The sequence below is a fragment of the Balaenoptera ricei genome, chromosome X (genome assembly GCF_028023285.1).
Source record: "Balaenoptera ricei isolate mBalRic1 chromosome X, mBalRic1.hap2, whole genome shotgun sequence".
Classification (NCBI taxonomy): domain Eukaryota; kingdom Metazoa; phylum Chordata; class Mammalia; order Artiodactyla; family Balaenopteridae; genus Balaenoptera; species Balaenoptera ricei.
Window position 1 is genome coordinate 15,958,056 of NC_082660.1, and position 14,668 is coordinate 15,972,723.

Below are 14,668 nucleotides of genomic sequence, written 5' to 3' on the forward strand. Positions count from 1 at the left end.
CCTTCCTGCAGAGAGCACTGGAGCGTCAGAGTCCTCCTGCTTCCTGCACCTAAGACCGTGTGGAGCAGTTCCCCAAACCCTGCATCTTTCATACATGTGCTGATCCTGGCTGAGAAGCTTCCGGCCCTCCTACCGACCATCAACTCAACCAGGTTCTAGCCACAGACCAGGAATGCTGGTGGGAAGGGGCGCTGGGGGAGGGACAGAGAGTGCTTGGCTTGCAGCTAAGCCCCAAACGGTTTACTATAAATACGGACACAAGCCTAGGTCTCAAGCCTCAGAGTCAACCCCAACCAGCTGACTTGAAAGCCATGAAGATGCCAAAGACGGGGGACATCCCTGGCGGTCCAGTGGTTGGGACGTCACCTTCCAGTGCAGGGGGTGTGCGTTCCATCCCTGGTCGGGGAGCTAAGATCCCACATGCCTCACGGCCAAAAAACCAAAACATAAAACAGAAGCAATATTGTAACAAATTCAATAAAGACTTTAAAAATGGTCCACATCAAAAAAAAAAATCTTAAAAAAAAATTTTTAAAAGAATGTAATCTTAAAAAAAAAAAAGATGCCAAAGATATTCATAGCCACACTGAGCAGAGAGCCCCTGTGTTCTTCCAGGGTCCCCTGAACTTCCAATCACATGGTTTCCAGTCTGTGAAGCCCCCAAGTCCCTTACCTCTGCCAACAGGGAGCTGAGGATGTACAAGGACTGACCCCACAGATGGGGCACCTTCCCCAGAGGAACTCTGTCCACCGTGTGAGGATTCTTATACTCTTCATCTACCTGACAAAGAGAGGAAAACCCAAAGTCAGAATGTCAGAGGAGAAAATGGCCAACGTCACTACATGGGGAGCGCACGGAGGATTTACAAAATGCCACTCATTTGATCCTCCAAACCAATTCTATGCGAGAGCTGGGATAAGGAGGCCATGGAGGTTGAGGCCCTTGCGCGGGGGGCCACGTGGCTAAAAGCAGCAGAGGTGGAACTCAAACCCAGGCCTGGTCCCAGCCAGTGCTCTTCCCGCAAGCACACTGATGGCAAAAGGCAGAGAGATAGGCACTGGAAGCCGGGCCTGCTGTCTTTGAGCACAGCTCTGGGCAACAAGAAATGTCACAGCTCATACTTATGTTTGGCTGCATTATGGGTACAATGATCTAAAACATCAGCCAATAGCCACGGCAGTGTAGTTCTGGATGCTGAGTCAGGTTTCTATCTTGCTCTCCTCAGGGGTTCATAAACTCAGTGTGCAGATGCAAGAAAATTACCAGAAGGTGGCGCTATTGATTGAGGAAAAACAATTGTACTATTAGATCACTAATTTTCCATCAGGGACTCAAAAAGCTGAATCCATTGGGGGTTTTGACTCATCAAAATAAGCTACAGTTCTCTTTCTGATGGACAGTGCTGGCTACGTGTTGTAAAAGTTAGTCTGCAAATTTCTCTGTTGTAAACTCCATGCTGACCTTTGGGTTTTGGGTCATTACAACGTTCGTTGGTTGGGGGTAATGTTAGTGACCACTTCCTTCTCCAGAAAACATAAGCCAATTGAAGGAAATAGGAAACACATCTTTCTCCAAAGGGGAAAATCACATCATGAGGCGAGTCATTCTCTGCTTGTGAATTAATCAGTGATGTTGTTAATATATGCAGTAAATTTTTAAAAATTTTCTGTAGTAAACTAAGAAAAACTTAAGCTCATAAACGGAACAGAATTAAATGTTACCAGTAATAAAATAATCAAATAGGATAATACGTGGAGGGAGATTCTCCAAAACATCATTGTGGTTATATTTGGGAAGTAAGATTCGGGAGAAATATTTTCTTTCTATAGAATCTTGTATGTTTTGCAGTATGCAGAATTACTTTTACAATCAGACTGTACATTAAAACTTTTTGAAATGTAAGTAGTGTTAAGAAAGATTACATAGATCTGGAATGGGAAATAGTCGATGCAAAGAACAGAAGGTAGACAAGGTATCTGGGTCAAAAGACAGCTTCGCTCTGCCCTCCTCCCACCCATTGCTGGCTCCTGCCTCCCCGTGGAGGTATGTGTCTCCCCCTCTCCACCTCAGTCCTTCCAACCTGCTTGCAGGTCCTCTAATGCACCAAGCCTTTGCCGCCGGCAGTCCTCTGTCTGCCCTCCATCCCATGGATTCGCTCCTCCGACCCCCCTAGCCTGCAAGTTCGCAGAGGCAGAGCCGGCGTCGTGACCCCTCTGTGCCCCAGTACCTAGCCTGCTGCCCAGCCCGGAGCAGCTGCTCCAAGCAAGTCTGCTGGGTATGCTTGCGTTAGTCTCGAGCTGTCCAGTGGAGGCCCCGTGGGTGGTGGCGCCTTGCAAAAGCCTGTCCAGCTGAGGAAGTGAGTGACGCTGAAACTCAGGCTGGATGGCGCCTTGGCCCAGGGCTGTGGCCACTCCAAAGGTGAGGCTCTTTTTCTAATTTGCACAAAGGTGCCATATGGGTCGGGGTAGCCCTGTCTGTAGTGGTCTCAACATGTTACTGATGTGATGGGTGAACCTTCCCAGCTGTCAGCCGGAACCAGCACAGATACAAACTGTGCTCAAAATAAAAGAACGTTCAAAATCGGTGCCTAGCTGATGTGTAAACACACTGGATAAAGGAGGATACTGAAATGACAAGTACAAGCACAAAGGTCAGTGTAGAGATCAGAAGAGAAAAGTTGCAGAGTAACCTTTTCCAACATGTAGCCAGAACTGTTCACCAGAAAGAAAAGGAGAGCTTATAACACCTAGCAGTTACTACAGTCAGGAAATGTGCCTTTTAGTAGAACATGGATAGATGGTTATTCTCTATCATAAAATAGGTGAAATAACCCTGAAGCTATTTATTTTCCCTTGCTATGCTTCCATGTTCCAAATTACCTCCCATTACTAATTTTGTTTTGTCAAGTGCCTCAATACTGGAAAAGGGGCAACCTGAACACGCAGTTGCTAGGAAGTAACTACCCAGCCCCCACTGTCAGGCCCCCCCCCCCCCACCAACACATACACATCACACATAGTAAAATCAATACGTCTGCAGGAAATCTAGGTTTCTAACAGTTAGAAAGAAAACAGCCCCTGCAGGCTCCATGGCCCGATCTGTACAGTGAGGGACTCTCCATTCCCTGGAAATGCACCACCCATTAGGAGGCAGCGTGGCGTTGTGAGGAGGCCCTGAACCTGGGGTCTGGTTCCAGGCAGAGCCCAGTGCTGTCTGAGCTCTGCCTCTCTGAACTGAGGCAGATAATTTCAAAGGCCTTTGCCAGTCCCCTGACCATGTGCTCGTGGCCTGATTCAACCACAAACCCGTAGACCCAAGCTGCTGTGTGACAGCAGGGTTACACTCTAGTGCAGGCCCTGTCAACCGGGGGAAGGACACTGCTCTCTGAAATCTCTTCCTCCCCAAAATGCAATAATGAAGCTTTGAAGCAACAGGAACATTCAAGTGCTCGCTTCGGCAGCACATATACTAGGGTTGGAGCGATACAGAGAAGATTAGCATGGCCCCTGCGCAAGGATGACACGCAAATTCGTGAAGCGTTCCATATTTTTTTAAAAAAAAAAAAAAAAAAAAAAAAAGAAAAAAAAAAAAAAAAAAAAAAAAAAAAAACAGGAACATTCAAAAGAGAAATAGCCTTGAATCGAGAATTCTTTTCTGCTAAACATGAGATATGTATGGGGAAATCTTCCCATTAAGATATATAGGTCCATCATGACCCAAGTTAGGAAAGTGGATAGAACAAAACTATCTTTGGGCATCTTCTTGGAACTGGCCAGTTTCCCTCTTCATGATACAGAATGGCTTCTAAGTGATTACTCAAGCTCTAGCTCAGGAACTGCTTGACTCAAAGGAAGAGATTCTCAGCTACCCTATACAGGCAGACCTCAGTTCCAGACCACTGCAATAAAATGAATATAAAGGGAGTCACACAAATTTTTTGGTTTCCCATTGCATATAAAAGTTATGTTCACACTATACTGTAATCTATTAAGTGTGAAATAGCATTATGTCTAAAAGAAATGTACGTATCTTAAACATATTTTATTGCTAAAAAATACTAACCATCATCTGAACCTTCATCAAGTTCAGCAGTAGTTACATTAAAGATTACTGATCACACATCACCATAACAAATATAGTAATAATGAAAAAGTTTGAAACGTTGTAAGAATTACCAAAATGTGACAGAGACACGAAGTGAGCAAATGCTATTGGAAGAACTCAATTAAGGGTTGCCACAAACTTCAATTTGTTTAAAAAAAAAAACGCAGTTATCTGCGAAGTTGCAGTAAAGCGAGGTATGCCTATACATCTCTCCCCCTCTCCCAGGGAGATTCTGTCTGGTTTCTTCTTCCGTGGAAATGTGTGAGAACATGGTGCCTAACAGTGTTTTGTGCTTTTTAGGGCCTGTGTGGCCTTGGGCTCAGAGAAGGACAGGTATCCTCTGAAGGTCCTCAACTAACGCCTCCCTTGGGCACCAGCCAGGTCAAGCATGGCTCCAAAGCCGTAACTCCTGTGATAAACAGGAACACTACTGAAGGCTTTAGAAACCACTTCTCCTGGAGAAAAAGTATTAGGTCTGAAGGGGGAATGAAAAATACCAAAAGGTCAAGCACCATCTCACTTTGTACTAGATAAGCAGCACCTGGTTACCTTGTTAGGCGGGATGGCGTAGAGCTCAGGCACCAGGTAGATCCCGTTCTTGCCTCTGATTAATATTCCCTCCAGGGCCTCTCGGTATTCTTGGACCTGGAAAATAGCCCCATCCCCCACGGTAGGAAACAGCAGTGCAACACAGAAAAACAGCTCTCTTGGCAACAAACAGATCAGAAGTAGGACACAAGGCTAAGAAATGCACAAATACCTTCAGCTCAAGGGCTGCAGGAGGAACCTGGACTCTGGCTGACAGCAAATGTTAGGAGGAGCTAAATGCGACTGGCCTTTTATGTGTTGTCTTTAATTCGTGACTTAAATACTTCACTCTTAACTTCTCACATATTTAAATTTTGTCTCACCAGCTAGACTATAAGCTTTATGGAGTGGAGGCCAGATGTTAAGCAGTGCATCCCATTTCCACCTGCTGGTAGTTTTCCACTGAAGAAGCCCTTGTTCAAACATTTATTGCTCACAAAATATTTGCTGAACGAATAAGATGTGAAGAAAAGTGTAGGTTCTATGATCCATGTACCCCAATTTTTAGGACGTGCTACTCAGTAAAAGCTGTTGATGTAAACATTTCTATTAAATTAAAAAGGCAGTGATAAAAACCTATACATTAAAAGGGAAATGGAGAGAAAAAAACCCTTAACAGCCACCCAGCTATCTGACACATTTCATCTTTGGAGAGCTCAGTCAAATGCCTTCCAGATCTCATTTTCTTTTCGTTTGAAATTTATGGACAGCAAAGCACGACAGGGTGCATCACTTTAAAATGTGACTGGGCAGCAAGTGGAAGAGGCAGCACAGGGGGCTAAGAGAAGTAAATTCTGTGAGACCTACAAAATAAGGTACTAAACAGGCTTTTCTGTCTCCTTAGCTTTTTTTTGCTGTTGTTGTTTCTGATAATTGTCAAGCTTGTTCATAATTGAAATTCCAACTCAATCTTTTTGAGATCTTTCAGTCTTGGGATAAAAGGACAGAAAACGTAAGAACCGAGATAATCACTAAAGCATAAGAGTGAGAATCAACAAAGGGGGAACATTAATATTTGAAGTTTACTGCCGCTTCTGAAACACCTCTGCATTCCTCAATAGAGGCAGCTTTCAAAAACTAAAACGAATCTTAGATTGCATATCCTACCCCAGAACATGTGATCTGAACAATTAAAAAAACAGCCAAGTGTTTGAGTTTGTCAGTCCCATAAACTTCATGAGGACAGGTCTGTTCTGCTCACCAAAGTATGCACGGCAGCAAATGCTAAAGAGCCAATGAATGAACAGATATTCACTGAGTACTTACTATGTACTAGGCATGGGGCGTACACCAGCGAACTGGACAGAGACCACCTCTACCAGGGTCCATTGACAACTAAGCGGGAAATACAGTTACAGGTGCCAAGCTGTTATAAGAACCGTGGGGCATATAAAAGGGGCACCTGACCCAGCTTTTAGGCTTTCTGAAAGGAGACACTTAAAACGAATCACGTGAAGTAGGGAGGGGAAGTTGGGGGTTGAAAGCATATCCTGGGCATTTGAGAGGAGGGGAGAGACAGCATGGCCTGCTCAAAGGACTGAAAAAGTTTCCATGTGCTTGGATTACAGAACTCAAGAAAGGAAATAAGTAACAAGAAATTGGGGGTACCCTGGTGAAAACGAGGGCCAGATCTTACGGGATCCTACAAAACATGTGAAGAGCTTGTACCTCATCCCAAAAGCAGTCAGGAAGCCATTCAAAGCTTTTAAGCAAAGCAGTAGCATAATCTCTTTCTTAATAAGATCTCTCTGGCAATGGTGTGGAGAAACAGCAGGAAGCGAGGCTGGGAGACCAGTTAGGAGGCTGATACATTAATTAAGACATTAGCTAAGAGTACCCTTAAAGACGGCAAAACCACGGCTGGTCTGAAAAGAACAGCAGCAACAACAAAACCTGCACGTCCGTGGAAGACTGTTTGGTGGCCCCCGATGAACCCCGCCTCCTAGTCCTCCAGCCTTTATGTAGTGCCCTCCCCTTGAATGACTTAGGATAAAAGGCCCTCAGATGTAACACATTGGGTTAGGCTAATCAACAGAGAATTTCCTGTCACCTGTTTTATCCTAAGCCGAAATTTGGTCCTCTCCTTGTGTCCTCAGATTAAAAAAAAAAAATGACCCTGGCATCTACCCTTGTCAAGGTTCTACATGGTCAGGATATTATAGAAACCATACTTAACTTTTCCCAGCCTGTGTCCCTTCCATATTTAATATCTAATTGTTTCAGCCAAACTGATAATGATCAAGACACTCCAATATGGAAAAGGGTAAGACACTTGATCCCTGGCTTATCCTAGATAAAATCCCTAAAAATAAAAGCCTAAGTTTTAACAATGTCTGGCATTCTATGTGCCCACTCAGGCTACATCTTTGTCTATGGTTTACCAATCTTGGGCCTATGAATGCCTTGACAGCTGGCACATAGGTGGTATTTGTTTATTGGGATCAAAATGTTAACTTGAAACTGGGAACAAACGAATATTTTCAAATGAGTGCTAAACAGTTTCATTCCACAAGCCCTAGTTGGGTCTATGCCCCTTATCGGCAGGAAGTATCCAGAGTGGTAATCGCCCTTCTTCCCTTAAGATGGAGGAATGATCAAAAGATAGGGGGGACTGAAACCAAGGGTAATCATTAGTCAAATCCATTTTACCTGTAACCTGCCTTCACTAATGAAAGTCCTTTTATTACTTGCAAGTCCTCCAAGCAGCACTTAGCCTGAATAATAAGATGTTTGCCCGAGTTGTTGTCTAGGAACTTGGAGTCAGCTGTGTCTGGTTCCAAATGATCTGGTTAAGACTGGTTAGGACCACTGACCCTCCAGTTGGGCATGCCCAAGTGTCCGCTGACCTTGTGGCATCAGAGGGCTGAAAACTCCACCCTCAGAGCATGCTAAGCACCTCCATTTTGGAACATGCAGAGCCCTGTAGCCTAGTTACACTTGGGCAGAATGACAATTACTGCACCTTTTTCCAATCACCTTTCCCCAGCCTCAGACCGCCCTGCTGCTTTATTCTTTATCCCATAAATACACCGAGCCCCTTGCCTTCGCTCAGGTAGACCTGAGACTTTCTCCTTGCATGGCTGCCTTGCGAATAAACCCTCTTTTTGCCGCAAACCTCGGCATCTCAGCGTTTTGGCTTGCTTGTTGCACTCTGGCAAAACAAACCTGGCTTGGCAACAATAGCCCTTAAACAACAGAATGCAACAGACGTTGACACTTTGCCAGTTCCAGGCCTAAACCTTAAGAAAGCTTGGCAGCTTCTGCTTTTGCATTCTGGGAGAAGATGACCACCATGTAAAAAGCTTAACTGTCCAGAGACTGCAATACTGTAAGAAGCTCAAGCTAGCTAGGTGGAGAACTAAGGTCTGAGCCAACAAGCTGCCAACCATGTGAGGGAGGCCATCTCGGATGTAGATCCTCCAGCCCCACTGAACCATCCCAGGTGACACTAGGTAAAGCAGAGAAAACCTGTCCCAGCTGAGCCTTGCCCAAATTGGAGAATAATAAGCAAACAAAAGAGTTATTGTTTTAATTCACTACGTTTTAGGAAAGTTTGTTCAGCAGTGACAGATAACTGACACAGTGCCCTGAATTCTTGCATAACCCTATGTTCTAATAGTAATCAGCACACCAGTGGAATGAAAATGCTGATTACCAACACAACACCCAGCATTTTCTCACCTGAACAGCATCACCGTTGAAGACCCCATCTATTATGAAATAAGTCCAGAACACAGGCCATTCACATTCAATGTTTTCAAAGAGCTTGAGTTCAGCAGGGTCATAATGCAATCGGTTTGGGTCCTGGAACCAAACAGGTAAACCCTCTAAAAGGTAATGTCAGATTACATACATAATACCACTATACCTCACTGGGTGTCCCTTGCTTTCTGATTCAATGAGCTTTGAGGCTGGCATGATTAGGATTCTGCTATAATGGGGAGATGCCATTTTTGGCAGTTTTCCATGGTAAAATTTCAGAAAAGTAAATCAAATGTACACAACACTCCTGGGTAGTTTATTATTTTAAGCTTACTATATCTCTATAACAAATAAATAGCAATTTGCCTCTCACAGTGCTGGGCAGACTATCTGTTTTATTGATATCATTCTATCAGTCACTATGGCAAAGGAACCCAAGGAGGCCACAGGTAGCCTTTTAAAAAAAGTGTGAGCCACAGGACTGTTTGTCCTTGTCTACAAGCTGGTTTTAAACCACCAGCTTGCTGTCCTCCAGATGATCTTACTATTCTATTGCCTAACTCCAGCTTGCTGACTCCAAAATTAAGACTTCCTTCCAATATTCCAACATGTAAGTTTTATAATCAACAGAGGGAGAACACCACAGTGGCAACTTAGATATGAAGCAGTTAAGGAATCAGAAGAAACAATCTTTAAATACAACCTCTCTTGGGGTTTTATAACCATCTCGAAGGAAGCGACAGCATCCATAACGCCCCTAAGAAGATAAAGAAAAAAGATGCATTTGATGAAACAGAAGAATTTCTTTGCCTCTTTGATTCAAGTCAGCCCTTCACCCCCTTTCTCATGAATCTTTTAGTAACAAAATGGGTACCAAATGCTCTTTGCTATCAGTACAAAAACTTATTTTTAAGTAATAAAGTAAATTCAGGTTTGATCAGTGCTTGGAAGGGAATGCCAAAACCTTCCATTAGAGTGGCAGTCAGGGCTGAGAGATTAATTACCGATACTTCACTGAATGACCATCCTTTCATTCTGATTTGCTGTATCGTGCAAAGATGCAAAGGGACCCTTACTGCTTGGAGAAGCCACCAAGGCAGATACGTGGATTGATTGGACTGCTTCTACTGGAAAGACTGGAAAGCCACAGGACATTCCAGACTCCTCGCGTTAGGCTCTGGATGCAAAGAAGCCTGCACCCGGCGAGAAGTAGGTGAGGGAGGTGGTGGGGCTTCCTGTGGCTTAGGGCCATCGCTGCTGGTTTTCCTGCTGCAGGCTCCAGTGTTCCACTCCAGCTTCTCGGGGGTCAAGAAAGAAGGACAGTGGCAGTGCTCCCTGAATCTGCCTCCCTAATCCCTGGATCGCAGTTTTGGGCGTCCACTGCCCGGTTTCTTAAGTGCGTGGGGCCGCTCTAGCACCGGCCGTGGAGGTCCGGTCTTGAACTGCTCCCCTTGAAACACTTCATTCCCTACATTAATTCCCTGCCTACTTCCACAAACTAAAGAGGTTCTGTTTTCTCCACTGGCCCCTAACTGAGACAGTGCCTTCTATTGGGGATATGGTTGGAGACCCTTTACCCCTTTGTTTCCAAAGGCTAAAAGCATTTTTCACCGAATCTAAGCAGGATCATCAACATGCAGATTTCAGTTTAGGAAACTTACATTATTCAATCATTTTACTGATAACTTCAGTTGGCTGGAGTACTGAATAACCTTCTCAGTTTGGTGTAATGTGTCATAGTTCCTGCATTTCACCTCGGAGCAGGGATTTTTCTTAACCTCAATTTAACTTTGGGATCTCCAAGTCCCCAGAAATTGTGTGTAAAGTTTGAGGATATTGGGACATGTACATTTTTTTCTGGCGGGGACTTTACCTTTCAAGAGATTCTTAAAAGAGTCTGTCTGGGATCTCTAAAGGGTTAAGAAGCTCTGCCTTAGAAGTACAGGAGTGATACGAATTGGGGTTTAAAGGTGCCAGCTTGAACTGAAGCTCTGCTACTTAGAAAGAGAACCAAGGCATTGATCACTCCAAGACTTATCCAGACTCAGCTTTGGATACCTCAATCGTGAGTCGACTTAGATACTGAGCAATTGACCTCATGGAGAACCAAGGCCTGGGTGAGCTGCTCCACGTCACTGTCTGAAAGGGGCACTTAGCACAGGGCAGAAGGGCACCAGTGTGACCAATGCTTACCTGGAGCTTGGAAATAATTTCATTTTTGGTCACATTCACAAGGTTCACATCTTCCACTGCAAAGGCCGGGAAAGAAATAATGGAAAGAAGCCCAGCATCAATCTCTTTAGATGTCGATGCTCTTGGCAGCATGGAGAACAGAATAGACTGAACGAAAAACAAACAGGTGGCTTTAACCTCGGAAGCACTAATAGTTACATACAGTATCTAGAAACAACGACTTTACCCCAATGGAACATTTGAATGAGTTTGCCAATTTTTAGTAGAGCTTTTTCCTACCAACATGGCCCCTGCTGGGCGACCTCACTACCCAGCCAATGCTTCCTGCTCCTTGCAGGAGAAAAGGGGGCTGGGGAGAGCAGTAGTATGCCTGGAGCCCGTGCTGAGAACTGTTTGTCTCCCTTCCTTTCGTGCCTTTTGTTGACTTCGCTGGGCCTTTAGGACATGCAGGGAAGGGACTAAGGACTACCTTGTCAGTAGGCTAGCGTGTCCTGGCTGTGAAGACAAGAGACAGAGAAGAACACACATATGGGACCAGCCTGGAGAAATGTCTGGCTTCTGTGGAATGTGACCAGTTGGATTGGGTGACTTAAAGGAGTCAAATTCAGAAGACCACACGAACAGGCAAAATGGTTTAGTCAAAACAGAATTAGTTTAGTCCTAGAAAGAATGGGTTACCTAGTGGCACTATAATATGGCCTCAATTATAAGGTGGTTGGATTAGGTACTGTAAACTAAAGGAAGGTGAAATTATAAAGAAAAGTTTGGGAAGGGAAGGGAGCTAACACTGAGATCTAACATGTACAGACATGGGACTAGACCCCTGCAAACATAAGCTTATTAAATCTTCTGTATGAAGAAGGAATTCAAGAACTATGTCCAATTCACACGTGAAGACTCTGAGACACAGAGACTCATGCCTAAGGGCATGCAGCCAGTCTGCAACAGAGCTAGGATTCTAACCCAGGTCCAGCTGGCTACAGAGCTCATGCAATCTCCACTAGGGACTACACATCTATTAAGATGCATACCAGCTTGACTTTATTAAACCACACTCAAAGAAATAGCAGACTCCCCATTAAGGACTATATAATGGAGGGAAATGGAAAGAGCTAGAAGGAGTCAAATATGGGGGGGGAGCCCTTCAGCTTCAGAACAAAGCTTCATTTTCTATAGCCAACTGACCCCCAAGCCCAGTTCTTTAATTAGTCACTCTCCCTCGGCTCTCTGCCTGAAACACACACTCCCACCGGAAGTGCTCTGCTTACAGGTTTTTATGTATCTCACTCCCACAGCTCTAGCACAGTACCTGGCATGCAGTAAGCCCTCACTAAATAAGAGTTTGCTGATGTGTCAGCAACTGGTGACCTACTGTCTGCTAAATGGAGTCCCCTAATCTGCATCAAATCACACCTTTCTCTGACTGGTATTTCAGGGAGATTTTACTAACTTGCCATTTCTCCCATATCATCTCTCCTCCACCATCCATTCTGCCCATTCCCACTCCCTCCCCAAGTGAACTACTGCCTGCTAGTCATCCAATTTGGGGACCTCAGAAATAAACCTGAGAGAAAACCACCTACATGCTCAAAAAACATAAAACCGATTTTGCCTCCAACGAAACAAGGTTGCCTTGATTATTGACTCCATATACAACATCATCACTGTGTCTTATGTTTGCACAGTCCTTTCTGGTTTACAAAGTACTCTGACAAACTAAGTTGATTTACTCTGATCCTTATGACCACCTTGTGCAGCAGGAGGAGAAGGTCCCAGTATACCCATTTTATGGATGAGGGAACTGAAACTCAAAGAAGCCAAGTACCATCAAGCTAGGAAGGTGAGGATCTGAACTGGAGCCCAAGTCTTCCACTTCATGAGTCTCCTTCCCTACTCTCTGGAACGTGAGAGCCTTGAGCCATCATTACCTGGCAGTGTTCGACCTCATCAGGCAGAACGTGGATCACGGACTTGCGACCTCCATGGGCTCCAAAAAGGTCCAGTTCGTCAATTGCCTCTAGGGCTGCCTACAAGCACAGGTATGAATTACTTTTTCTTTCTAGTACACATACACTCCCATATCTGGCACCCCTTTTTCATTAAGCAATCTAGCATATATGTTTTCCCAAAGGTGATAAAACAAATCTTTAAAATCCACTAAAGTGTCTTATACTCGTGTTCTCTCCTTATTTTCAGTGGATAAGAGCTTTCCTGTGTTTTGCTGCTCACTGCAGGAACAAGAAAGAGAAAATGGAAAACCATTTCCCAAAATGAAATTACTATTCTACCCGAAAATGAAACATTAACAACACAGCATTGGTGTGTAAGGGGTGGAGGGCTAAATTCATGGGCGGCTTTTCTTTCACCTATTTTAGCGGTTGACTTCTAACATTAGCATATTTGGCACTTAAGAATGTTAACTTTTTTTAGTATTAAGTATGTTTTCTGTCAGTTGACCTTAACAGAGCAAATTTATTGTTGCTTTAAAAATTCTAGTTCTGGAGTCTTTACTCTGTCTAAAATTATGCTTCAGTCTTGAGGAAGAGGGGAGGGAGGAGGCGTGCTAAATGTCTAGGGCAAGACATGTCAACTGGTGGCCAGCAGGCTGAATCTGCCCTACAGGCACATTTTGTTTGGCCGGAGGAAGTTTTTAAAATGATTTTGAATTAGAATACCTATAGAGAGAGTTTGCAGCATCCTCAATACCCCCTGATATTTTTCTATCTGGCCGGCTTCACTTGTTTATATTACTCGCCTCACCTGACCCTGTAGACTTTAAAACTTGTGAGTCTTGTCCTACAAAGTGGTCATATTCTTCATTCCCCTTTATGACCCAGAAAAGAAGACTAGACATCATACATCCAGCTTCTTCGACAACAGCAAGAGCTTAGATGCGTGGGTGATAACAATGGATAGTAAGGAGGGAATGCACTTATTTTCAGGTACACGCAGATTTCGGTGTAAGAAACCTACATTTTTTTTACCTATAATTTCAGTTGGCTGGGGTACATGTGCCACTTGAATTCCATACTTGCTGCTGACTTTTGAAAAATATGCTAATCAGATCAAATCCAAACCCCTAATGATGAGAACCAAACCAAAGCAGTTAAAGATGCACAGAAGGAAGAACAAACAGGACGAGACTGTCACCTTGGCCATTCCTACAGAGCTTGCATTCAGTTCTGGAATGCCCTGATTGGTCTTATCTCCACGTTCCCACATTCCATAATCCTGTGGGAGAAAAAGGGAAAAAGAGGTATATGAAAAGTGCTATGGAAAAATGATTCGTTCATGTCGCTGCAGGCATAAAGAAACATGAATATCTCTTCTCGAAGGCTACTAAATTCATGGCTTTACATATTCGAGCTGTGTTCTCGATTTCAGTTCATTTGACCTCTGGGTAGAGTTTTGGAAGTAAATACTCAAGTGGAACAAAAATGCATACAAAGACACTCTCAATTTTCTTACTTCTAAAGTTAGTAATTTGTAAGAAACTCTTGACTTGTAGAGACCAGAACATTTTATGTTAAAAGGCTGCCCTTTACTTATCTAATACGTTTGAACTTGTATTAAATTGTAAGATGGAATAAAGAAACTTTAACAAATGGGTTGTAACTAGGTGAAGCCAACCAAACTATTTAAAATAATTTAATACCTATTTTTAACATTACCTCTTGGGAAAAAAATGCTCAGCAACTAACAGGAGCCAAAGTCAAAACTGAGGCTCAGAATACTGAACTTTCCTGGTATTTTGAAACAAATTAATAGGAACTGGCTTAGAACAGCCCGTCCACATAGAGGACTTGACACATGCATACCTAACTTTTATAGTTTATATTTTCACTGAAGAAACCCAAGCACTGGATACCGTTTTGAAATAATGCTATATGCACTACTGAAAGATTGCAACCCAAGAAGAACAGGACCAATGCCAAAATTTTGGCATTTATTATTATAGAGAAAGATGAACATTTTCAAAATGAGAAATTTTAGACTTAGACACACGAGAGTGACTTCAGACTCTTCCCTGCCAAGCAGGCCTTGTTGCCGAGCCCCAGGACCCCTTCCTTTAGTACTCCT

At 43.7% G+C, this 14,668-nt stretch overlaps 1 protein-coding gene and 1 non-coding gene across 7 annotated transcripts in view; one reads left to right on the forward strand and one right to left on the reverse strand.

Moving 5' to 3' along the window:
* The window catches only part of PHKA2 (phosphorylase kinase regulatory subunit alpha 2), an 85,611-nt gene that overhangs the window by 29,660 nt on the left and 41,283 nt on the right, over window positions 1-14,668 (reverse strand). For all 6 annotated transcript variants that reach the window (XM_059911800.1, XM_059911797.1, XM_059911798.1 and 3 more), the window contains 7 exons: window positions 13,739-13,819; window positions 12,517-12,615; window positions 10,589-10,735; window positions 9,099-9,152; window positions 8,375-8,497; window positions 4,655-4,750; window positions 674-781 (listed from right to left, as the gene is read on the reverse strand). In XM_059911800.1, the coding sequence (XP_059767783.1) occupies window positions 674-781; window positions 4,655-4,750; window positions 8,375-8,497; window positions 9,099-9,152; window positions 10,589-10,735; window positions 12,517-12,615; window positions 13,739-13,819 (708 nt within the window). The remainder of the gene's footprint in view (window positions 1-673; window positions 782-4,654; window positions 4,751-8,374; window positions 8,498-9,098; window positions 9,153-10,588; window positions 10,736-12,516; window positions 12,616-13,738; window positions 13,820-14,668) is intronic.
* LOC132358097 (U6 spliceosomal RNA) lies at window positions 3,446-3,552 on the forward strand. Its single transcript, XR_009500451.1, has one exon. It is a non-coding gene; the product is annotated as a U6 spliceosomal RNA (small nuclear RNA).